General features: G+C 40.0%; 1 protein-coding gene across 2 annotated transcripts in view; it reads right to left on the bottom strand.

Moving 5' to 3' along the window:
- NCKAP5 (NCK associated protein 5) overlaps positions 1 to 25,532 on the bottom strand; it is a 351,387-nt gene that overhangs the window by 116,202 nt on the left and 209,653 nt on the right. For both annotated transcript variants that reach the window (XM_059852591.1, XM_059852590.1), the window contains one exon: positions 13,153 to 13,243. In XM_059852591.1, coding sequence (XP_059708574.1) covers positions 13,153 to 13,243 — 91 coding nt within the window. The remainder of the gene's footprint in view (positions 1 to 13,152; positions 13,244 to 25,532) is intronic.

Here is a 25,532-nt window from a genome sequence, read left to right as displayed (position 1 = left end):
ACATTAAATACTCAGTGCCAGAACAAAACTGGAGAATTCCTTCAATAGTCTTTGTGTGCCCTTCTGATAATTATGTACCAAAGCTCAGACATTCACGATCTTTGAGTTACCCCAGAATTGAGACGCGCACTCTGTCTAAGCATAAAAGTGTGCATCTTCATGAAGAACTCATCCTGCTTGAATAATGTGCAAATACAGCTGTTTGAGAGTGACTAGCAAGGCATTATCTTAACTAAACCCCATATAGGTAACTGAATTAAAAATCAGCAGTCTGGATCAAATTCACAACAATATCTTTTTAAAATATTTACTAGCTTAGAAATTGACTATTACTATGTTAAAACTTTAATCAAGAATTAGTTTTATAGGAGATGGGCCTAATTACTGAACACCCTTACACAAGCTATGAAGAAAATATCTCATTCTGAGCCCCAAAACACAGATGTCAAAGAGCCATTCCACCAGGTTTCCAACATTACTGCTACCCTGATCACAAAAGAAACATAAATATAGTACTTGGGCTTTGTTTTTTTGTTCTTGCTACTCCCTGATGCAACAATCAAGTATCTGTAAAAGAGCCATTAAACCATTTTTGCTTCAAGTTGCCCTAAGGAGTGCATTGAGATAAAACACTTCAATGAACTCAGGGGAAAGAAATGACAAAGGTATATCTCTGATGCAATTCAAATACAAACCATTATTTTTAGGAGGGGATGTGACATGAATCAGATGTGGCTAACAATAGAAGAAAACATAAACATATGCACAGAGTCACCTTTCCTGCACAAACTCAGGGCAGCAATTTCAAAGGACAAGTAGAAGAAAGCACAGGTTATGACATTGTGTTACAGAAAGTGGAGTAATGCAGCTTCTCAGAGTAAATTCCAGCCACATAAAAAAGTAACCTGTTCATCTTCTAATTACAAAATTAGATGAACTTTGCACACCAGTGGCATAATCAAAACACACATCCTGTTTTATTCTGATGTGCATTTGAATACCTCATGACACTTCCTGCTGTTAGCCCTGCCTGAGTGATGAAGTACAGCTCACAGAGTTCCAAAAGTAGTTACTACTGAGCAATAATAAATGAGTTCCAGCATTCCAGCCATGGAAAAGGTGCAGAACAGAGGAAGAACTTCTAAGCTTAGAAACTGTGCTTACACATGCCATGTGCTGAGGGGACTGCCCCACCACATTGACCAGTTCCACCTGGGTGATGTCCAGTGAGGGCAGAGTGGAAAATCCACACTCCAGAAAGCAAACGGGGATTTGTAAAGCACCCTTTGTGCTAAAAGTCAAATCCCTAAAGAGAGAGGGTGACAAAGGCTTTTGGAATGGCAGAAACCTCTTGAGTGTGCAAAATCTGTCAATAGCAAAGGCAGCTGAGTGCTGGGGGAGGAAGGAAGGGGCAGAGAGCTGCCAGAGGAAATGTGCATCTCCTGGGGGGGGCTGGACAAATCCTACAGAGGGCTCTGGAGTGAGCATGCTGAAGGCAGCAAACAATGGGGTAAAGCAGCTTACCCCTTTCTTCCCTCAAGTCCTACACTTCTTGTGTTTTCTCAAATAAAGAGCATCTTTTGCCACTCCTGAGCAGTCTCTGCTCATGCCTCACCCATTGCACAGTCACAGGCAGGCTGTGTTCAAACCCAGTAACAGAATCCTCCCCAGGTGCAAAGCCCAGCAAAGGCAGGATAAGTGCTGTCCTGCTGATCAGTGCAGTTTAATTTCTGGGAAAAGGTAACAGTTGGAAATGGTGTTCTGGAAGTGAAACAGCTTTAAAAAAAAAGAAAAGAAAAGGAGGAAGAAAAAGCAGTAACTCCACTCTGGGTCTCCCCAGTCCAATGAGTTTAAGACACATGCTTGTACCATGAGAGGATGCAATCACAGCAGCCTGATGAGAATTCTGCAGTAAAGGCTCATCTACTTCTCTAATGCTCTGTGTCAACAGAGAAAATAAAAATATTAAAAATTCAAATCTTACTGAAACTAGGATTATGCTGCTCACTGTAGGCCCTTTCCTACAGAAATTAATGAGAAACCTTCAGTGGAGTCCCACATTGTGTAAGCTTCTCAGGCTGGTTTACACTGTCATTGCTCTTCTGAAACCAACAGCATTTTGCAAATCATAAATGACATCCTGCCCTGACCATTATTCCTAAGTATTCACTTTGCTCCATAAATCAAACCAGCAGCCCAGTGATGATGAACCCTTTGATGAAACACCATGGGCCCATGGCCAATAGAAAACAAGGGATGGAAACTGTCCCTGCAGCCCAGGAATGGCAAGCTCCCCAGGATCAATGGAAAGATATAAATCACTAAAGACATTGATCAATGAAGCTGCACAATGCAGTGGCCTGACTGAGACTTATCAGAAAGCTGGATTTCAGTTAGCTGAACTAGGAAAGGGCAGTACAATATTCCCTCTTCCCACTAACAAATAAAGTAAGAACAATAAATTAAGACAGCAGGAAATCCACCTGAAATTGCAAATGATAATTTACAGGAAAATGTGGAATGTAAAGCAAATTTTCTCTCTTCTCTCTTCCATCTACCTTTCAGAATATTGAACAAGAAAGTGTTTTCATTGTTGATAAACAGGGAGTAACTACAGTGATAGAAAAGATCATAGAGAAGCTCTCAGAAGATAAGAGAACAAACTGCCTGTTTCAGAAATTACCTCTTTCTTCATCCCAAGAAAGACAAAAGGCTGCTAACCCTAACAATTAGTCATTGGGATGTCTTTCCTCTGGGAACTGTCACCTTTTCAAGGAAGAGAGAAGTGTTGAAGGGATACTTAGCTAGCTATTTCTTAACTATTATTTCAGAAATTATGTTACTGTAGAAGTTTTATTGGTAGTACCATCAGCCTTTTCCTCTTTCTAAGATGCTTTCTAGGAATAACACTACACACATGGAAAAAGGAGAATAGCAAAAAAGCTCACTTCAAAATATTTCAATTTGCAGCTATAAATTTTCAAACTAAGAGGAGTAAACATCAGAAGACACAAAGAAAAAAAAAGTAGCTGGCAAAGATTATTCTAGAATTTCTTTTTTACAGTGAAAACTATGACTAGGCACTGGACAAGTGGCTATAATAATACAAGATAGCATAATCTAATACTGGTATAACTGGATCTGGGATCTAAAGCACTGATTATAAAACAAGCACTCTTTCACAAGCACACATGACAAAAATCTGATTGAACCAAACAAGAATTAAAAAAGATCAACATCTTTGAAATGCTGTTTTTCCCAGAGAGTGTTGGATAACATGAATTGTTTGTCTGGAAAGTGATAAGTAATAATTAGAAATGACATCTTTGCTTGTAGAAGCTAAAGATCATTTTCATGTGCTAAGCACAGGTCCTTCAGAGAAGTGAAGTTTTATCAGATGCAATGCAGTAAGGATCCCTCAGATACAAAAGATCTCTATTTCAATTTTGGGTGTCAGATTGTGATGCCTGAGTGGGATCTTCTTTTCTGAATTCCTTTTAATTCTTCAACTCTGAAATTTATTAGAGACAAAGGCTTTACAATGCTAGCAAATTCAAATTCTTTTGAGAGCCATGCCTGTAATTTTCCAAAACCACACTTTAATCACACATTAATCGACCAAGAATAAAATGTATGTAGGATATATAATTAAATAGTGCTTATGATTGCTCATAACCACTTAACTGAGGAAAAAAATCAAAAATATTCACAATGTAGCTATTAATTGTTCTTAGAGAGAGGCAGCGGTAACAGGCATCCAAGAATCCAGACTATGTGGAACCCAAACTATGCTGATAACACCTCAAAACACTTAAGTGCTTCCTGTGGTGTGCCCAGAGCTCCCACAGAACCTTGTCAATAAGATATTTACTGAGCAGTTATCTTGGATTTCAGGGACTGAATGAGGTGATGTGAGTACACTACCTCACACTCTTTCTACCACCAAGGCAGATCTCCCTCCAAACCCAAACTGCAATTCACAATCCATCCACAGAATTGTTTGTGCTTGCACTGCTTTTGGCTGGGGTACAGCTCTCTCTTTTTCCTCACAGTAGCTGCTCTGTGTTTTGGGTTTGTGCTGCAAACAGTGCTGACAACACCAAGATATCTCATTACTGCTGAGCAGTGCCTACATGGAGCAAGGGCTTTTGTGCTCCTCACCCCATCAGCAGGGGCTGGGGGTGCACAGGGAGTTGGGAGGGGACACAGCAGGGACAGCTGACCCCAAGTGACCCAAGGGATGTCCCAGAGCATATGGCATCCTGCTCAGCAATACAGAGGGGCAAGGCTGGCTGGGGCCACTGCCCAGGGACTGCTGGACACCAGGGAGTGGGAGTGAGCAGTTGTTGACATTTGCATCACTTCTCTTTCTGCAGGTTCATTTCTCTTTGGTATTTTCCTTTCCATTACAATTTGTTGCTGTTGTTGTTTTAACATTTTAGTTACTAAACTGTCATTTTCTCAACCCATCAGCAGTGGCAGAGCAGCGTCCAGGAGCTCCTTTGTTCCTGGTTCCTTCTCAAAATGAAAAGCTTCAGTTACATGGATTAGCAAAGTTATGAGCAGGAAAAAAAGAACCTTTCTAAGAAGCTGTTCCTTCTTGTTCTATCTAGATGAGGTAATAGGAGAATAATATTCAGCATGATTTTTCATGCAGATATATGAGCTGTCTCACTTTTATACTCCTGATTTTCTTCTCCACATCCTGCTGGAGTGGGGTGTGGGGCTTGGTTACCAGCTGCAGTCAAGCCACAACAGTGTATTTATAATCTGTGAACACTTTTCCGTGCAAGACCATTCCACAGCCTTGATGCATTCTCAGATGATGGCCTTTCAGCACTGTTTCCAGTGCAGACCTCCTGGTGTTCAACACCATTCACTGTGAGCACTATAAAATAAGAATTTCTAGACTGTTGATGAAGATAAAAGCTGTAGATGAGGGTTTATTTGTAGTTTCATTAAAAAGGCAGCCTCAAGCTATGCACAAATAGCTCAGACTGACTGCACAAGCTGAAAAAAGGCAGAAATTGCTCCAAGCACTACAGACTTAACATTCCAACAAGTTTAAATTTGTTTTCCAGTGTCACCTTGTTCCTCTTTCTCCCCCACCATGGCCTCTATTTCCTAAATATACCCTTTGAAGATTTGCAGTATCTTCTGACATGCTTTATAACCAATTTCATTTAGCAAAACCTGAGATGTGTAAAAGACACAGATGTTAAGTCTAAGGTGAAGTGTGTCCTGCAGGATTCTCAGTATAGGAGTAACCAGGGATATCTCTGTGATCTGAATACATTTTTTCCATTTGCAACTTAAAAAAATAATATTTCTCTTTACTTCCTAATGGGAATCCAGTTAATCACAATAACCCAGGCCTGAAAAAACACAAACCAAATCATAACTGAGAAAACAAGTTACAATATGAAAAAAAAAATTAAATGCAACTAAAATTATATGGAATTGAAATTATCTTTGATTATAAGGCTACAAATATGACTTCTGCTTTACCTTCCTTGCTTTTATCTATATATTCAGCTGTTTTCTCTTGCTTTCTTTTCTCCCAGTGGAAGGAGAGACTAAATTATAGCTTTGCTTTAGACAGCACATCAGTAAGTGTAACAATAATATATTTTTGTTTAGCTAACAGCTTTTGTTCAGAACAAGCTGACCAAAATTGAAGGAAAACAAAGGAATGCAACATATCACAAAAGTTAACAGAAACATCCCAAATTGTTCATGATTTAACATTACCCTTGTCAGAAAAACCTATTAGATTCTTCTTTTTCATCTCTGGATTTCACTTACACAGTAAGCAGAGCGAGCAGCAGCGCTCCCTAGATTAAACACTTGTGATGGATAAGAGAGCAAGTTCATACTTTATGTTCCTGATATGTGCCTCCCTCCACCCGTGTATCAATCTAAATGTTCTCCACATTATTCTCCACTCAGAACACTCCCCACCAGTACAAGCTATCATCCCTGCTGAGCAGCTCTGCAGCAGCATTAATAAATTTCCCAATGATGCTTTTATTGGCCGTTCCATGCATCAAAAACATATTTCTTTTGAAAAAATTCAGATTGGAAAGGAGCATAAGAACAGAAAACCTTCAGAGTGCACTTGAGGATGGAGTGTGCTCCTCAGATCAGCAGAGGAGACGGAATTTCTTGTCCCCAGGTCCCAGTGCCAGCTGCTGTCCTTAGTGAATGGATATTCCCACCACCAACAGCCACCTCTGGCACTGCCAGAGTAGGAATCAGGACTGACCCTTCTGCCAGGCCAGGTGTCAGGCTCAGCAGTGGCAGAGCAGTGCCCAGGAGCTCCTGTGCTCCTGGTTCCTTCCCAAAATGGAAACCTTCTGTCACCCTGATTAGCAAAGTTACCAGCAGGAAAAAAAAAGAACCTTTCTAAGAAGCTGTTGCTTCATCATGTATCTAGATAAGGTAATAGAAGAATAACATTCAGAGTGATTTTTCACACAGATATCCTCTCAGAAATTGGTTCATTATAATATCATACTTAAAGTAATAATCTTTCCTTCCAGGAAAACTGTATGCAGCATTTAAACTTTTGTGAAGGGGTTTGTAGGTATTACAGTAACTACACTTGACTAAAGCTACAGTATTAAAATACCTTCCTCTGACTGAACTAGAAACAAGCTAAACTATTCTGAAATTCAAATTCAGTAAATTTTATGTAACAGCAATTCAGGCAAAAAAAAAAAAAATCCTCTGGATTTAAGTTGCTAGAAATAAACCCATTTTCCTTCCATAGTATTTTGGAATGAGATCAGTGTATTAACTGACTAGTTCTCACCATAAGCACAATTGCAGAAGCTGACCTAAGTTACCTGTGGGATTAAGAAGAAAAAACCTGGTATATTATTCCATTACCAGGCAATTTTTTTGTAAGTGCCAGGGAACAGTTTCATGTCTCCCAGCCATGTAAGGAAAACTTCTGAAAGAAAATCAGAATTCATCTTCATGTAAAAAAAAGATGTAGGAGCAATCATTCCAGATTAGATCAAAACTTCAACTTTTCAAGTATGTTACTGGAATTCAGATTAACTATCTTAACTTTTCCTGACCAGAAGAACACTTTCTTTCCAAAATAAATTTAATGGTGTACTGCTAAGTGAGTGCTTTCGTTAAAAAAATTTTCTAAGACAGAATGATTGTGAATTCAGCATAATCATCCCTTTTTTTACCTTAGAAAATAAGAAAAATTTTAGAATTTTTTTCAGCTAAGTAAAATTTCAGATTTTTTTTCAGCTTTTTTAAATTTAATAACTAGTGCTGCTTTCTGCTGGTGGGAAAATATCAAGGAAATAATGTCAAAATGCAGAATGAACAGGATATTTTATGGAGATGGGGAACTAGGGAGAGAGCAATCAGAGCAATCCACTTGACCATATATAAATTCATTTGTTTGTGGAAAGTGAAACATTCATGTTCAGGCGATGGGTGACTTATGTGGATTCATTCCCAAAGTTAGAACCAGAAGTAAGACACAGCAAAATACAGAAACACAGTAGAGAAGAGGGAAATGTAAACCAGAATTATAGACAGAATAACACAATATAGTACCATCAAATCAGTCAACCTGGGCCTCTTGATACTGTAGGTATCTAGAGGATGTGTGATGCATTGAAGTGGTAGCATAATGGCACCTGTATAACTGTGAAAATGTAGATTTGTATCTGGAAACCTCATCTATCCTTCACCAAACTTGGTACTTCAAGGACTGGCATTGCATTCTCAACCCCTGATTGCAAGAAAGATGGTCAGAGTCAGGCAAAGACTGTGGGTGCTGGGACATAATCAAATCTATGGATAACTCTTGTGTAAGTACAGGACATCCTTGTTTTGCTTTCCCTTTCATTTGGTAGTTCTTTGGTTTGAGATGCAGCCAAGGCCAGCTTGGCTGGGCATTGGAACACCCTGTCTAGGGGAAGGTTTGCCTGCCCTTGGCAGGGGGTGGGGTGACATGATCCTTAAGGTCTCTCCCAACACAAAAAACGTTGTGGCTCCATGACTCTGGGAAGGAAAGAACAGGCTGTTTTCTGACAAACAGGCACACAAATGGCACATTTCACTTGGGAGACTTTGCTGTGGTGAGCACAACTCCATTGCTGTGCTTCAGTATCACAAACAACCAAAAAGGGAAAACTCTTTGCAACAAAACTGAAATTTTGAACAGTGCCTCAGGAGCACAATCACCCTCTTTTGGGGGTAGAGAATCCAACCTCATTTTGCTTAAATATTTACCAAAATCTTTGCATAATGGTGCAAATCTACAAAAAGCCATAAGGTATTAAATTATTACTGAGCTAGCCCTGGATTTCTCTGCACGGAAAAGCAGCCCAACAGCAAATGCTTGTGTCCTTGACACAAATCCCAGGATTTCCAGTGGAGCTCCCAAGAGTGAGGATGGCTCCTCTCTGCCCTTCTCTGTGAGACACAAATCTGCTAATATTTGCCTAGTAATGTACTCCCTAGCAGCTTAGGAGGCTTGGCTGATGCAGTGCCCTGTGGGCACTCGCACTCCAGAGACAGATGTTTAAGGATATGTATCCTCCTTCTGCAATAGAAGTTAGCATTAAAAATCCTACGTGGATTTTAGCTAGGGAATTCATCTAGTGCCTTTTATTCAATTCATGGCCATGCCCCTATCTATAAAATGTTACATATCAATGGCCTGAACAATAAGCTTGTATAATTTTGTGTTAAGATAAAATTATATTGCCAATGGTTACAGTTTTTCCTCTCGTGAAAGAGCTGTTGACACCAACGGCTGTGCAAATTAGAAGTGACAGCCACAACAACTGTTCCACATTTGAGTAACACAAAAGCATGCAGACAAAAAATGGGGTTGATGTGGCCAACAATGCCACCTGAAATGGGCCTGTATCACTTGGGTATGTTTTTACCTCCCCAGTGTGACTGTACCACGCCTGTCCTGAGCTTTAGTGCTCACATGGACAATTTCAGAATGATATTAAATTGTGAACTTACAACAAATTCTCTTCCTCATCCATTTCAATCACTGTACGCTGACAAAGTCAAAATGAGTTAAAAAGCCCCTTCAAGTCTTTGAGTGATCTGTAATCAGGGAAGACTCTACTTGGAATATCCAGCATTGTGATCAAACAGGCAAGTTTTTTGATATCCAAATCTCAAGGGCAAACTCAGGAAGGAAAGGTTGTGGAGTGCTGGCTTTAAAGTCTGGGGTTCAAGACCTGCACACAGTTACTTCTGGGGAATACATGAGCTCTTGGTTTGGCCTTTCATGCTCTTATTTTCAGGTGGTCAATGTCTCTTGGAAACACCATAAAGCTAATGCATAGTAGAGTCTTTTAGGCAAATAAAATTTAAAGGAAGAAATATGATGGTTAAGGCTATTCAAATAACATGCATTCTTGTCTACATTTATGCAAGCATTCATCATAATTTTCCCCTTTATTATTATGTAAAATTATAACAAAGGAAAATTTTATTTACAATCCTGCTTCTTAATTCATTTACCCAAAAGAAATCACATAACTCATCTGTAAGTCCAGCAAATTAAAATCCCATAGGGCATCTAGCTCTATGGAAAGAGTTAGAAAATTTTGCTTTAACTAAGAATACTGGCAAGACTTAACAAAATATTGCAGTAACACTGCATGCTTTAAGCTCCACCTTCTTATTGTTATTATTCTAACATTATCACTATGCAACATTTAAAGTTCACTAGCAAGAATATTTATTCTGGAGTCAGGCATACTGATTGATAATGTAATAATAACTCAATTTCATACATCCCAGAACAATAATTATATTTGTTAAAAAAACTAAATAGACAATGGTCATACATCAAAAGCATTTATTGTGCAGAGTTATCTTTTATGATATTCAGATATTTACTTCAACAAACTTCATTAAGTCACCACTGTGTCAAAGAATATGGGACATATGTTGGTAAGTCACTGGAAATCACCTCATTTGTCCCCATTTGTTATGAAACACAGAGTTGTCAATCTGCACTAAAATCCCTTACTCTACTGAACCAACTGATCATACAGTTTTGATGATATCACACTAATCACAGGAGAAAGTGTGAGGTTCAGGAAATGTTCCATAAGGTAACTGATTGTAGAGGATGGCTTTCAGAACAATATTAGTAGTTATACATTCAATAAAGTTTCTGTATGCATACAAATATAACACTCAAAATTTCATTTAAACTTCCTTCACAAATACAGGATGATAATACAGTTCTCATGTTCCCAAAAACCTGAATACATCACTGCTTTAAGGAACATTACCTGGGTTTTACATTTGGTGTTTTTAAGGAACATTACCTGGGTATTAAATTCCAGTTTCTATTCCTATTTGTGAATTATGCTCATAAATATATCAAAAAACTGCCTGAGTACATTTGGAGGAATACAAATGAAATGTCTTGGTTGCAATATTGACGTATCTTGCTGAATTTGGACACAAAACCTATTTAAGATTCATCATGTGTTCAAATGGTGTGTGTGTGTCCGTGACTTCCACACAGCTGGTTTCAGTAACATATTAAGGATTCACAGAAAGCTTCAATAATATATTTCTCAATATTAAAATGCTTTGTAAAGATTTCAGAGCGGAGATTCTTTGCCAAGTACCTGTTTTGAGGAGCCTTTCAGGTATGAGCTGTGGCTGTGACTGGTGGTCACTGCCCAGCCTTCACTGTGTGACTGTAACACACCCAGTGACCCCAGCCCTGACCCACATGGCAGGGAGCCATCCCAGGCCATGGCAATGCAGCCATTCCTTGACATTCCTAGAAATAAAAGCCATTCGTTCACATTTTTCATAAAAGTGAACAAAAGGGATCTGAGGAAGGATGACTCAAAAAGATACTCAGAAAAAAAAACCAAAACCCCACAATAAAAATGCTCTGCATTTCTGACCTGTTTTACCAGCCACAGACTGGTGTATGATGCAGCAGCCTAGCTATTCCTCCAGGAGAGGAAAATCCATTCCTTCTGAGTCAAGGATTAGGAGAGGAAATTCCTAAGCAAAGATGATTGCATACCAGCAATATTCAAGGAATGAAAATGGCTAAAAAACAAGCTGAGAGATACCATGAATGAAAATGTTCCTGGGAACTAGAAAAGGGCAGGAAGGGAAGGAAGCTGTTATGCACTAAAATGATCCCAGAGACACTGATATATGGGTGTTTTAAGGACCTGGGACAGAAACAGCTTCACTCTGAAAGAAAGCAAAGCTCCAGTTTGAAGAATTTGCCCAGAGTACCACCCATCAAATTCAAACAAAACCTTGAGTCCTGAAAGAAGGCAACAAAAGGGGTCCATTTGCTAGAGCTGAAGGAAAATGAAGAACTGTTCTTGCATCTGGACACAACTGCCTTGTTTTTTTGCTGGTCAGAAAATAAATCCAGGTGATTTTACACAAAGCACACCACAGTGCCCTCTCCCCTGCCTGACTGGGGACAATGAATATCTATATCAGTGTGGGCCAGAAGGAGAAGAAAACCCAAGACCATACAGAAATTCCCTTTTTTTTTTCCCAAAAATTAAGAAACAAATAAAGATAGTGAAAGAAACTACACAGAAACATAAAGCACTGAAATTGGAATGACTGGTTCATCTCCCCTCCAGGAAAGCAGCACACAAAATCTCAAATTTCGAAGACCACATAGCTAATTGTTTTCCAGTTTTGTGCCCAAAAGAAAAATAAAGAACCCCTAAAGCCTCAGTTCTATGAAACAAAACTGCAGTATTTTTTTCTGTTTTTCTTGAGAGTTCAAAATCAAAACCCAAAGAAGCTGAAACCTAACCATGGTACCACCTTACTGGGGTATCCACAGCAAGACAGCACAGAGAAAAGCAGATCATAAAATCATCCCAGATGTCTGTTAGGAATAGACAGAGAGACTGGCATCAAGCCCACTTGGGAACAACCCCTGTGTGGTGACAGGAGTGAGCAGCATGCATGGATTTAAACCCATAAAGAAATAAGAGAAGGGAACTGAATTATAATTTTGCACCCCAGAAAGATAGTGTATAAAACAGAGATGCCTTTGTCAACAGTTTCTAAAGGAACTATGTTCTATTATAACTTCAACAAAAAAATTTAATTTGTCCTGAAATTAAATTTTACAGGCTATCATTTTAACAAGAAAATTCGATTTTATTGAAGGTTAAACTAAAAGATTCCTTTCTCTTCAACCCAAGCTTAAAATGAAAATGTAATTACAGTGATAAATACTCTTTAATATACATTTTTGTGTAGCTACACTGCTGTATTTTTGATCCATCAGCGGTAAGAATGAACTAATATAACTCAAACTTTTGAAAAGTGTTTTATCTGGTGGATCACTACCTGGTATAGACTTTAATATATTATTTCAGTATTTTATAAGAATGCTTATTCTGTTAAAAAAGATACAGCCCAGGACTGACTTCATTAAGTGATATTTTTAAGAATTCACGTGCCTGATATCTGATTAACTGAGATGTATCTCACTCCTGTTTCCAGACTCTTAAATTGGAAGGTTTTCCACCACCTTAGGTTCACTGTTTCCAGAATGCAACAGTCTGTTGGGAAAATGTGAAACTCTTCTGTCTTATAAACAGACCTGGTTCCCTTTGAAAAACCTCTAAAATCTTTCTCTCCTGAACTCTGTCCTGAGACTCTCTCTCTACCCCTGGTGAGGGTGATACAATGCACCTGCCACAAGCAGGGATATGAAACTGTGAAGCTTGATTGGGATCCCCACACCCAATAGGAATATGAGTGGTAAAATTATGCATCACAGTCTGAAGGTCAAATTGTTAAAAATACCTATGTTTACTAGAGATGCTGGAACATGAGACTTAAAATATTAAGTGCTTTAATAAAGGCTTCAAAACTAGTTTCTTTGTCCTCTGTGAACTATGAGGAGCAACAACAGCAGATACCACAAGGTTAATAAAAGTGTAAAGCATTAAACTCTGCTGAGAGAACACCTGGGAAAACGTAGGTTGAACCAACTACCACTTAGAAGTATTCATAATTAATAAACAATTAAAGGAAACAATGCCAGATATTCGTTTCAGTAGTGGGATTTTTGTTTTAAAGAACTTTTCTATCACAAAAAAACAGGCAATAAGTCACTAATACCTGATATACCTTCATGATATTGACAGTCCCTTCTCCATGCTGGCCTGGGGATCCTTGGCTCTGCAGCAGATTTCTCACTGTCTCCTCCATTCTAGGGAATAAAAATATTTATAAAAGTCAACTGCATGGAAAAAATTTCAGAGCTGCATTCAGTGTTTTTGCTCTTTACAAGAGCCTAATGCATCCATGGCTACCATGAAATTAATATTTAAAGACAATCCTAGCCTTATAATGTTCTCATGCTCCATGTTATGAATAACACATTAGGGGCACTCTTTTATCTTTTGAATATGCACAGTACTTAGTTGTATTGTTTAAATCCTACCCAAGCTCTGTCACTAAACCCAAACCAAATGTGTGCAAAAGACATCACCTTGTTAACAGTGCAAACAAGACCAGGGTAAGATTCTTGCCATTTAGGAGCAGTTGGGTTAAAAGCCCCACACACAGCTGTGCTCTGAGCCAACAGTGGGGTCTGTGCAGCTCAGACAGGCTGTCCAGGGCATCTCTGCTGTCCCTCACTGTGCCACGGGGGCACTGTGCCACTGCCTTGGTTCAGAGGGGCACAGCAGCTAAACACCTGCACCTTCTCTGCCCTTTCAAACAGGGGCAAAAAGCCAGGGCAGGCTCCAGCCTGGTAGCAACATCTCAGGCCAGTGCAATCCACTTCATCTATTAAAGGAGGAAGGTCTTAACTTCCATTTTAAAAGTTGCTAGGAGGCACGATCAAAAGTCATCTTGGAGCTACACACATTCACCAAGAATGCCAAACTGATGACAACACCAACCCTGCTGAATGGAGCCTGCTCAGAAAAAGGAGTTCTGCTCCTTCCCACTATAGGAAAAAGGGAAGCCACCTATGAAACACTGGTCCCATTCAAGGTGGGTCAGAAATTAAATCCCACGGGCTTAGGAGATGTCATGAGGCTGATCACAAATAACAGGGTTGGGAGTAGAGCTGGTTTCAGCAGTGGGTAAGAGGAGAAAAAGGATCAAAACCAGAGGAGCAGTGACATACATGACAACAAAGACACTGGGTTTCACAACCAAAAATGGTGAGTGACAATTGCAGCCAAAGGTCCTCACACGTCTCCCCACTCCCCATGTCCCAGACAGACTCTCACCCCAGTACAGCCTCTCCTTCAGCTGAGTTGCAATAGTTTTTCTCTCTCCCTTTCCTATTTTCTGCTCTTTTCCTTTCAAGCAGTCTCAGTCCCTTGAGATAGCTGGAAAAACAGCCCAGATTGGAATAGGGGCTGGAGAAGGGAAAACTGCTGTGGCACAGGCATAAGGGTGATGCACAAGCAGGAGAGAGAAATACCTTAACTCATACTGCCAGACACACTGTATATTAAAACAGTGACCTTGAAGAAGGTGCCAGTATTCCTGGGCATGTCAGACCAGGAACTGCCTGCTGTTGTTTATTTCTACTGTGTTTAGAGAAACATGACTTTTGTGTAGTATTCTTTCCAAATGAAATTGAGCAGAAGAATTATTCACAACATATCTTTTTTATATTTGTTTATTTCTAAGGTAACAATCCAGCGAGACAGGAAATATTAGCTAAGTGCTCTGGCCAAAGGCCAATAGCATTATCTTTTATATGAGCCTCATAGCTTTTCTGTTCTTTCAGTCTTATCAGAATGAATGGCATTGGCTAATTAAGCAACAACGTGATGTTATTCCAGGTTTTCTCCTTCCAAGTCAGCCCACTACACTACTTTTCAAGAAGCTGACACTGGGTGCTCATTCTACTCAGATGAACACTGACATTCTACTTATTCCTGTGATGGTTTTTTGTCATTGATGTGCAGACTTCCACACTGCCAGAATGCCCACAGAATAGTTTGACCATCTGTTGACCAAATGTGCATAAAATCAAGCCAGCTCTAATCTCTAGTGCAGACAGTGGTGCAGTTTTTCAGATGCAGATTGGAACCATTTCTGCTCATAGGCTGACCTTAATCAGATGCCTTTTACAAGAAAACCAAAATGATTTGTTCTAACACCATAAATTCCTGTGCAGTCCTCACAGAAAGATTTAATTTCCTAACATGCCCACCATTTCATTTTTAAATTAATGGTGTAATAGCATTCTTAATTATTGTGTTTATCTATGCAAATGCAGTTCCAGTGCTAGTCCTCCACAGCATTCTTCCAAATTAATAAACAAACAAAAATGGGAAAAAGAATAGATTCAACCAGCACTAAATCACGGTTTTTCAATTTAGACCTAAGAGTATTAATGAAAATAAAGTCTAGTTGCATATTACTATCATCACTTAAACCAGCTCAGGAAAATCATGAATTCTTAAATTCAATAGGTCCTTTAATCTTCAGTCAAACTCAGATAATCTATTCTGAACCCCAGGCCTGCCTTGTTGAACAGCCTTACAGGGACAGGTGAGCACTCAGCTTCTTGTGGCAATCAGAAACACCTCCCATCAGCACTCTGATTTCTAAGCAATAGGGTAATTTTTGCAACATGACCAAGAGCTCAGTTAAAGACAATTGAAACTTCTGTGGTTTTGCTGTTTGCAGCTACTACAAAAGTCTGTAAGAGCTGACAGCTATTGAGTTGAATCACAGACATTACAGACTGTGTGGTCACATCACCATCAAACAAGCCCTGGGAGGATATTACAAGCTTTGGGCAGCCATGGAATATCTGAAAAAGAAGAAAAAACCTAGGAGAAAACAGGCAGGTGAATTATGCTTGCAGTCAAATTCACTGCACAGCTCTGATGCCAGAGCTCCTGCAGTTTGTGAGCTGCTGCTTCTTCACTCACATCCCAGCTGCCCATTTTTAGGACCAGATATGGTACAGGGGGATAATCAAGGTTTGTTTCTTATGAATGAGATTTTTTGATGCATGAATTAATGGCACCTTAATTGAAAAGCTATTGTTACCTTATGATCTATAAAACTCTCCACAGTGACAACACATGCCAGAGCAATTTACTACAAATCCTGTTTACAGAAGGCAAAAATAAGGGAGCGTCTATAAATTCAGCTTTAGATCTCATGTTTTGCTCCCTGAACAAGGCCACCAAAGGGTATGAACATTTTGGAAGTGAAGCAAAAAAATTATGAGCTTTATGAGAGGCTATTTCTACACATTGACCTATATTTTTCCCCTTTCTGGTAACCACAAAAGGTTATCTGCTCTTGGTTTTGATTCTAATATCTCAGCTGGACCCAATCCAACATCCAGCACTTCCAGATTATTTTTAGGATAGTTATCCTCACATGTGTACTCTGCCTTCTTGCTGGACTGCTTTGCCAAGGATTCTCTGTATCTTATGTAACTAGCAAGCTGTTAAAATCTGAAAAATCACCTCTAAAGCTCATCACTTCTGAGTCTGCATTCTTCAAGCACTATTTAAGAACATTTATTTTCCCCTTTCTTTTGTATTTTATTTACTGTCTATTCATCTGAAGCATCCTGCATAGCACCATTACATTTTCTGTTACACATGTCATTTGAATAGTCATTTTATTAAAATTCAAGTGTTCCTTTCAACTTCTATTTTTTAATAAATACAGGGGGATTTTTTTAGGGGAAAAGTAAATGAAAACCATGTTCAACACAAGCTCCTTAAGTTTCCTGACAAAATGCCACTACAGTGTAGGGGAACAGATCCCCACCAGTCCTAAGCTAAGGATCAATGTCTCAAAGCACAAAGCAGAAGAAGAAATGAGGCATTCAGAAACCAGAATCTGTTCTTGAACTGTAAGAATTTAAGTAATATAAAATATTAATGCTGCTGTGGAAAGCACTGTCAAGATTCCATGTGGAAGATATTTACAATTACAACCACAAGTGTTCAGGAGTGGCTTATCCAGAGAGGATTCCACAAAAGGGATTGCTCTGAAGATGAAATGACAGAGTGTGCCACAAGAAGAGAATAAACTTGCTAAACTTAACAGACCAAGGGTTTAAGTGGCCAGGTATGATTCACACAAGAGAATCAGGGGAAAAAGTAAAGTGTGAAAGAAAACTATATCAACCTAAGGCAGATGATTAACAAAACAAATTGTTAGAAATACATTTAGGCTGGAATTAGGATGTTTTTAATAATTTAAAAAGTGAGACTCTGAGCCAGCCTACCAGGTAGAGTAACAGGATGAGAAATAAAAACAGTTTCAAGCCACAATACAAAATTAATTACACATCATGCCGAGAGCTGCGGACCTGAATTTATGATCCACAGCTTCTTGCTGCTATTCCTCCCAAACCAAAATCATTCCTACACTTAAAATATACAATTTGTCTTGTGCTGTTGAGGGAATATCAGGAAATTAATCCAATTGCAATGGACAGCAATTTATTTTGGTTTGTTTTTTTTTTTTTTTCTCCCTGAGTGTGTTTCTGGGCAAGGGGAAGACAGGAACCTATGGAAAGGAGGCAACATCATTCCCTGCTGAGGGAGCAGCCCACAGCACACAGATCTCATGTCCAAGGCTGCAGGAGGAAGCTTCCTCTGTATTTTTGCTGGAGACTTGCTTTTAAGCTTCTCAGTGATGTGTTTCTGACAGCTCTGCTGCCTCCCTCTCCTGCCTGGCCCTGCTGGTGCCACTCCCTGCAAGTGCCAGAGCACAGCATCAGCCAGGCCAGGCTGGGCACACTCTGCTGAGGTTGATGCATCAGTACTGAGCAATTCAGCTCCCAAATTCCCTGGCAGTTTTCTCAGGACCATCACCTGCACAGGCAGGCACGTCCTTTGTGCCACCCCACAGCAATGCCATGGTCAGGAAACCTGCTTTGTGCCTCTGCCATACATAAACCCTCTCCCCAAGCCACACTCTGCTCAGCCTGTCCCACACAGCAGCTCTCCCTCCAAGGGACAGGCAGCACGGAGCTGTTCAGCACTAGAAGGTCAGTGACAGTTTAACCCCTTCCCCCCTGACCTACTTCCAGATTCCCACAGGCTGCCAGCTGCCTTCTGCTAGGTGCTACCACCTTCCCTCCTCATCATCCTCAAGCTGATGTGGCATTACTGGGTGGTTATTTCACATGTATGTCACAAGAATTCCTTCAGCTAGATCCTGACTTAGTCTTACAGAGATGTATCCACAGAATCCCACTGCAGCTGTTGAGCTTTCTATTTCAGCTTTTTCTTTCTCATGTCATGCAAGGTGCAGGATAATTTTTTAGTCTCAGAGAAAAATATCAATAACAGATCTTTCTCTATCTTCAGCTTGTTACTTCAGTGTAGTTAAAATCCTCAGGAGGATATTTTTTTCCAGCTCTTATTTGTGAAAGAGTGAAGCTTCCTGTTTCTCTCCTATTTAAGTCTCCCAACTTCTCTTTTTAGTTATAGATTTCCTGGAGATGTGGTCTGGATTTTAGCTCCTTGAGCTGTCTCAGCCCTTCCTACCCCCTGACCACACAGAAAGGAACAGTTTCCTGTGTGGTTTCTCAGCTCTTTCAGCTCCTGTTCACCTGTGAACCAGCTGGTGTTTTCACCAGCTGGACTTTGGTGGTCTCTTTGGAGACTGCATTCTGTCTGGCATTGTCACAGAACTCCGTGCTTCTGTCCAATCTTCCCAGCTCCCTCTCCAATCTCATAATCCAACCAACCAAAGAGCTTCTCTCAGATCCCAGACAAATCTGTTTCCCTACTTGTTAGTAATTTTGACCTTCAGGTTTGGGGTTACCTGCACCTCACTTCCCTCACCACTCCATTCAAAGCTTTGCAATGAGCCAGGTTAAACAGGGAAAATATCAAAGTGGCTTTACAAGATGTAACAGGAAAAAAATAAAAAAGCTCATCACCAGCAGTTCCTGTTCACTGCATCCTTGCAGGAATGTCTCTCCTTCTACTTGGTTTCAATTAAATTAGTGGCTGTGTGCTCTGTCTCCAGGGATTCCCATTAGGAGCAGACATGGCTGCCTGCTCTCCTCAGCTCTGCCTCTGATCTGCAGGTTCCTCTCCAGACTGTGCAGTGTCCTGCAGCTACCCCAAGAGCTCAGTGTGTGAGCCATGGTGGTCCCCAGGATGAGCCACCCCCGTGGTGGTCCCCAGGATGAGCCACCCCCGTGGTGGTCCCCAGCTCTGCTGTCCTCCATGCCCCTCCTGAGGAGCCCCTGCTGCCAGCTGTGAGCCCATGGCTTCAAGGGCTGGGGCCCAGGAGACAAACACAAACTTCTACAAGGAATTTAGATATTGGAAATGGATTAAAAAGAGAGAGAGAAGTGCAAATGGGTATGTGATAAACTTAAAAGGGAACTGACAGATGGGAAATGCTGGGGCTTTAAACCCCAAGGGGTTTTCAGCTCTGCTTAGGATAAAGCACTGGTACAAGCCTGATAGCAGAGAGCTGGGCAAAGCAGAATGCTCAATATCCCCATTTAATATTTCAGTTGGAAAATAAAGTAATAACATCCTTCATAACAGCAGCAGAAAGAATAAATATGAATTATACATTACGTCTGCATCTTTCTGTTCATCAGCACAGGTGCTTATCAAACCAGAAATATCCAGGCAAATCCTTCTCCTGCAGCACCATCTCCACCCTTTCCCCACCACAGGCTCTGTGGCATTTCCCAACTGCCCAAGCCATGCAGGTTTCACATGTTCATACAAACCCCTCTTTCCAAAACACACTCAAAGCATCTTTGACCTGTTGCCCAAAGGGCGCCCTGAGGATGAGGAGCATCTCAAGTGTCTTGTGTGTGAAGGAATGACTGCATGGCCATGCTGGGGTGAAACAGCTCCAGTCACATGAACAGAGGAGGATCCTTCCCCAAAGCAGACAACCCAATCAGGTTCTCTGTCCCCTGGACCATGCCAACACTCCAAATTACACAGAACTGAAAGACTGAGCACAACTTTGACTGGGTGGAACCACTGGCCATTGATCCCAGTGGAAATTTTCAAAGTATCCTTAAAATAACAGGAATGTTTTGAGCACCAGATAAGTAGGGTAGGATTTTGAAAGACCTCAGCACTGGCACATCACTGCTCCCACACAAGTCTGAATTCTGTTATCACAAATGACATTTCTCTGAAACTGCTCTAACTACCATCTGAGCCAGGAAATGTTGGAAGTGTTTCCATTGTCTCTCTCAGTCATATGGATTTCACTCATCAAACCTCTATCTACAGCAAAAAGCTTCTGAACAGCAATAGAAATCAGTGGTAATGTTTATTTCTGTGTTGACAGATAGACAAATGCCATATGGGCTGCATGGGTGTCTTCCATCAGCAGCCCTGTATATGATTTTGGAAGTTACAGGCATAGAGGAACAAAATCCAGCCCAAGACTAAGCCTTGCAGAAAAACTGCTCACCAGCAACCAAAAGGATTTTTCAGCTGGAAGGACTGTCCCTCCTACAGGTCCCCAGCAGCATATTTGGGACCTTAGGACAGGAGAGATTTTCATTAACTTTAAGTGGATAGAACCAGGCACAGAGAAAGTTAATTATTGTGTCATCTTAAACATATGTTCATAAGTTCAAACTATATTCATGCTGGAGGCACCAGAAATAGTCACAGCTAAAAGCTTCAGAAAAAATTACAGGCAACTATACAAACAGACTGCAAATATTTCCAATTTCAAATAATGGCAGGGGGTTACTTTTTTCTTTTTTTCTACATTTTAAACAAATATTTGTTTTTCCATATTTGCACATGTTTAGCTGGATGGAAGGATATATCTATCTAGCAGTTCTCCAAATACTCATATTTCATTTTGCATACCAGGACCCTGATGCAGACCAACCACTTTTGTTTTAAGCTGCTTACAGAATTGTACAGCCACTCAAAATTAAAAAGCTGTTGTTTAATTCTGAGTCACAGCTTCAAGGTGGTACCCAGACCACCCTCACACAGCTGCAAAAATTTCTGCATTATGTCACAATGCTATTTGAGAATTTAAGGACTTTGAAAAACCAACTACCAATGGAGTCAATGGGACTCTGAAGAAAAAAAAAGATAAATTCAAGAAACCATTCCTAGTTTCATTCCATAATCTAAATTTTACATCAAAAATCAAATTCACATGACAGCTCCAGCCCCTTCCTGACACTGTACAGCCAACTGCAAAGGCCCAAACTCCTGCACATGTAACTACACAAGAGCCAACTATGAAGGAAGCTTCCCACCTTGAACTTAGATTCCCCCAAAATGGGTCACCTCCAATGTTCACAAAGAATATCAAGGAACGATGCTCTGATTCCCAGCCATGAGATTTGCTTAAAAGTACTTTTAAAGAGACAATAGGCAGTCTTAATAAATATAAATTCTTTTCAATTTTTGGACTTCAGTCTTTCCAAATTTCAGCTCAAAATTACTACAATAAAGAAAGCAAAAAACGGAGATTTTCTTATCAGCTGTAATTTCCTGAAAACCTCTAAATATAAGATCAGCAAAGATGGATGAAATGTGTAGGAATATTCCAAGTGATGTTTGCATTACAAATAATGATATGATATTTTAATTCCAAGGGGGATAATGTGCTGCTATAGGTGTATCTAAAATCTGTCTTTCCTTTCTTCTCCTCAGCAGAGAGCTTGCTTCAGATCTTCAAGTATATTCCAAACAGAGGGTATGAGGCTGTTCTGGGCTGAGCAGCTGTGATCAGGAGCAGCTGATGCTCTGATGTCTACTCTGTATGACTGGGAACAGCTCACACAACAAACCTTCCTCATTGCACTCTCCAAATTACCAAATTATGGAATGAAAAATATATAAATAAAATGCTTCCAACATGTTTTGCCTCAAAGTAGATCCAAACTGGCAGGACAGTGAATGCCAAGTATCTCCTGAGCATAACGAATGCCTTCTTCCAGGTAGGTTTCCTGCAGCACTGCCTGGAACAACACAGATTCCTATTCCACTGCTCAGCTCAAAGGGAGTTTATCCTCCTGCAGGACAGATGCAGCAAGCAGCAAAATAGATCTGCTATCAAAGAAACCTCAGATGTACAAATAGCAACTCTTGCAGTCTAATGTTCAGGTGGTTAGAGAACACCCACAAGAGCAGGTCATGTCAGAGATGTCAGAACGAAAGCCTTGTGGCTTTAGATTTCCAAACCACAGCAGCAGAGCAAACCAGCCTAAACAAGTAAAATATGGTCAGAATAATGGTCTCCAAGGGCTTAATTACCTGTGTCATTAGGTAGTGGTAGCCTCTCTAAAATTATATTGACAGCTTTTCTACAACCAAGCAGTTGATAATGAGGCAATAAAAATACATGACAGTGCACACAGAAGAGTGCTGCAGCAGTGTCATAAACAGCACCATCAGCTTTGATGCCAACAAACAAGAGCTGCACGAAACTAATTGTGAGCTGGTCACAAAAAATCAAGGATATGTATTTTGTCATTAATAAGTTTTCATGCTCTCCCCTTCTGTATGTGTGCAAGCCTGTCAAAAGCAAGAGAAGATGAGGAAAAAAAGGGAAAAAGAATAATATCAAGATAGAAATGAAATGCAAGAGGAAAAAAGGAACAGCTGCATTAAAACAAACAAACAAACAAAAAAGGCAGGGAGAGTTTTAAGCCTCCAAGTTAATTTCCATAATGCACTCCACCATCTTTCCAAACACAGTATTCTGTCACAGCCACTATCTATTGTATGATGTAACAACAGGAGTACACAGTACAAATCTGGCGTTCAAAATGCCAAATTTGACACTGCTGAAGCCCTTCTCTTTACACTGGATTATCCTGGAGATGAACAGGGTTAATGCAGGGAAACGTTTCTCTATGTAGGATTTGCACTGAAATGCACAGAAATATTTGCTGCATGGATGGGCTTCCACAACTGCCTGCTCCCATTTGAAGAAAGAAAGGAGAGAATTGAGAGGAAGAGAACAATACAAGACATGAGGATCAGAAATAAAGACAACATAGCGTAAAAGAACTTTGAGCAAAAAAAAAGCCATGAAATATTTAAGCAAGAAGTAAGAAGGCAGAAAAAGAAAAGTATAACAAAAAAGCTAAATGTAAAGAGAAGTGAAAGGATGCCTAGACATCTCTAAGGTGCAAATGTTTAACCATTTGTACTGTATTGGTATTTCTTTTGAGAAACAGGAGATCATTTAAGAAGGGCTTAGAGAAAGATTTTCAGTCCAACTACAGCCCTAAGTGGAGATTCACAACATCACTCCCTCCTCCCCACTCAAGCACTCATTCCTTAATCATTTATCTTCAGCACAGCACGGGATCCATTTTCAAACAGCTCTGCAGGATTTCAGCCACACGGCTCCCATTGTGTTTAATGGGAATCCTGTGGGCACAGCTCAGTATGAGGCTTTCAAAATGTACACCAAAAATCTCTAAATAATGCACCAGTTGAACATTACCCTGTTTACTTCTCACAGGACATGACTATAATGAAGCAAAGGTTAGGTCATTTGTAAAAGCAGTATTTATTGCATAGCTCATTAATGTTTCCTATGGGGATTTTTCCCCACTGTAAAAATATTTAGCATAACTATTTAGGATTCTTTTTTTCCATATTATCTAAAGCAGAGAACAAAATGAACTCAAACCACATTTGCTTCAGAAAGGCAGATCCAGCAGTTAATACAAGAGCTTCTGCTTCAAGAAGCCTCTTTTCAAGACTTCCCACTGTCACAGGATACCTCTGTGGCTTTGTTTCAGAATTTCCCTCTGAAAATTGAGTTAACAGTTTCTATTTCATAACAGCTTTACGATGATTATAAATAGCACTGAAGCACTAATCAAAGATTCATCAGAAAAAAGCCTCAATATGAACTCCCTTCTCTCCCTTCAAGAGGAAGGCTGTTTCCATGATCAGCTCTGACACAACTTGAAAGCTTTGAGAAATGCAAATCTTTGCCATCCAGCTCTATAAAGACAAGAGCTTCATTGCTGTGCCTTCACCTTTCACAAGCAGCATTCAGAACAGATCCACGAACACACAACTTTAATCAACTTTCATGCATCCAAACAGCAGATCATATTCCATCATCCCTTGGGAATAAAAACCACAGAAAGTTTCAGGGACTTCCATTTCAGGGGACAGATCCTCAGTCTTTTGAACATGTGCTAAGTGGAACAGCTCTGCTGCACAGAAAAGGCTGACACATTCACTAGGCAAAAGTTTAACCAAAGAAACAGCAAACAGGGCATATTTAATACATTTTTTCTAGCTCCATAAATTAATATTAGATGCAATATTAACATCACAAGTTTACTACAAACTGTCACCTTACCCTTGCAATTTGTGCTACTTCAAAAATGTAAGATCACCACAGGAATAAACACATTTATGTTAAAATACCTCAAAATCTGACTCAGCAAATAAAATCCTTATGTTAAGAACTAGATTAGCACTCTTTTTCCTGGATATACAAGAACTGATACCAGAGATGGCAGTCTAATATGAAAACCTCAAGAAATATCTGTAAAACATGAGGTTCAGCATTTTGCAAGGTTCTGAGTTTATGTCAGAGGAATTCAGAGAAATTAGATGACTCTAGAAACTACTGTGTCTACCAGTTTCAAACTGTAGCAGCATGAATTATTGCAAAATTGCCTAACTTTGAGCACAAGTCATTCCACTGAATTCAAGAGTTCATTCCATAGAGTCAGAGACTTTGTGACTTATGTGAACAGACAGGCTGTGTTTTAGCTGATCTGGTGGAGACAAAGCCTCACAAGCCTGTCTTGCTAAGAAATTATTTAGTGGTTCTCCTGAGGGACTTCTTTTCCCCTCTAAGCAAGAATCAACACAAAGAAAAAGATCCCGTTGACTCCTTAATTAAATATTATAAAAAGTTGAAAGAAAACTATCATTATCTTAGAGCACACTATTACCACACTGGAGACTGATTTCTTGCAAACCAATTTAGATATCTAGGTCCAGGAGGGGAAAAGGGCAATAACAACAAAAAAAGTCACAGTGATACAGGAAAGAGAGGCTGGGCTGGACATGTTGGGAATGAATGCCAAGCACTGAACAGCAGCACCTCATAGTGCCAAAGCTTTAAATATTCCACTTGTTCTCCAGAAAGAAGAGACAATTTACCTTCATCATGAGCAAAAAGGTACAGAGGGCAGGACCTCTGGCCATGACAGGGGAATTGCCATAATGGGAGAAGAAATTTTGTCAGGTCCTTTTATATCCATAGCTGGGTGTGGCATTCACATTCTCTGGAAAAATCCCTTCACTCAGGACTTTTCTCCTGGGAAGCTGAGAGGCCTCAGAGAAAAGAAAAACAATTCTTATTTCATTTGTTTCTCCTGAGTTGTGCTCATGTGGAATGTGTTTGGAGACTGTTCACCCACAGGTGATTGTTCCATTGCATTCTGCTGGGAGTTGTTTTCACTCTTTGGCCAACCAGGGCCAAGCTGTGTTGGGACTCTGGAAAGAGTCATGAGCTTTCATTGTTATCTTTTTAGC

The sequence above is a fragment of the Haemorhous mexicanus genome, chromosome 8 (assembly GCF_027477595.1).
Source record: "Haemorhous mexicanus isolate bHaeMex1 chromosome 8, bHaeMex1.pri, whole genome shotgun sequence".
NCBI classification, from domain to species: Eukaryota; Metazoa; Chordata; class Aves; order Passeriformes; family Fringillidae; genus Haemorhous; species Haemorhous mexicanus.
The sequence above is the reverse complement of the archived record's forward strand: the minus strand, read 5'-3'. Positions and strand labels throughout refer to the sequence as shown.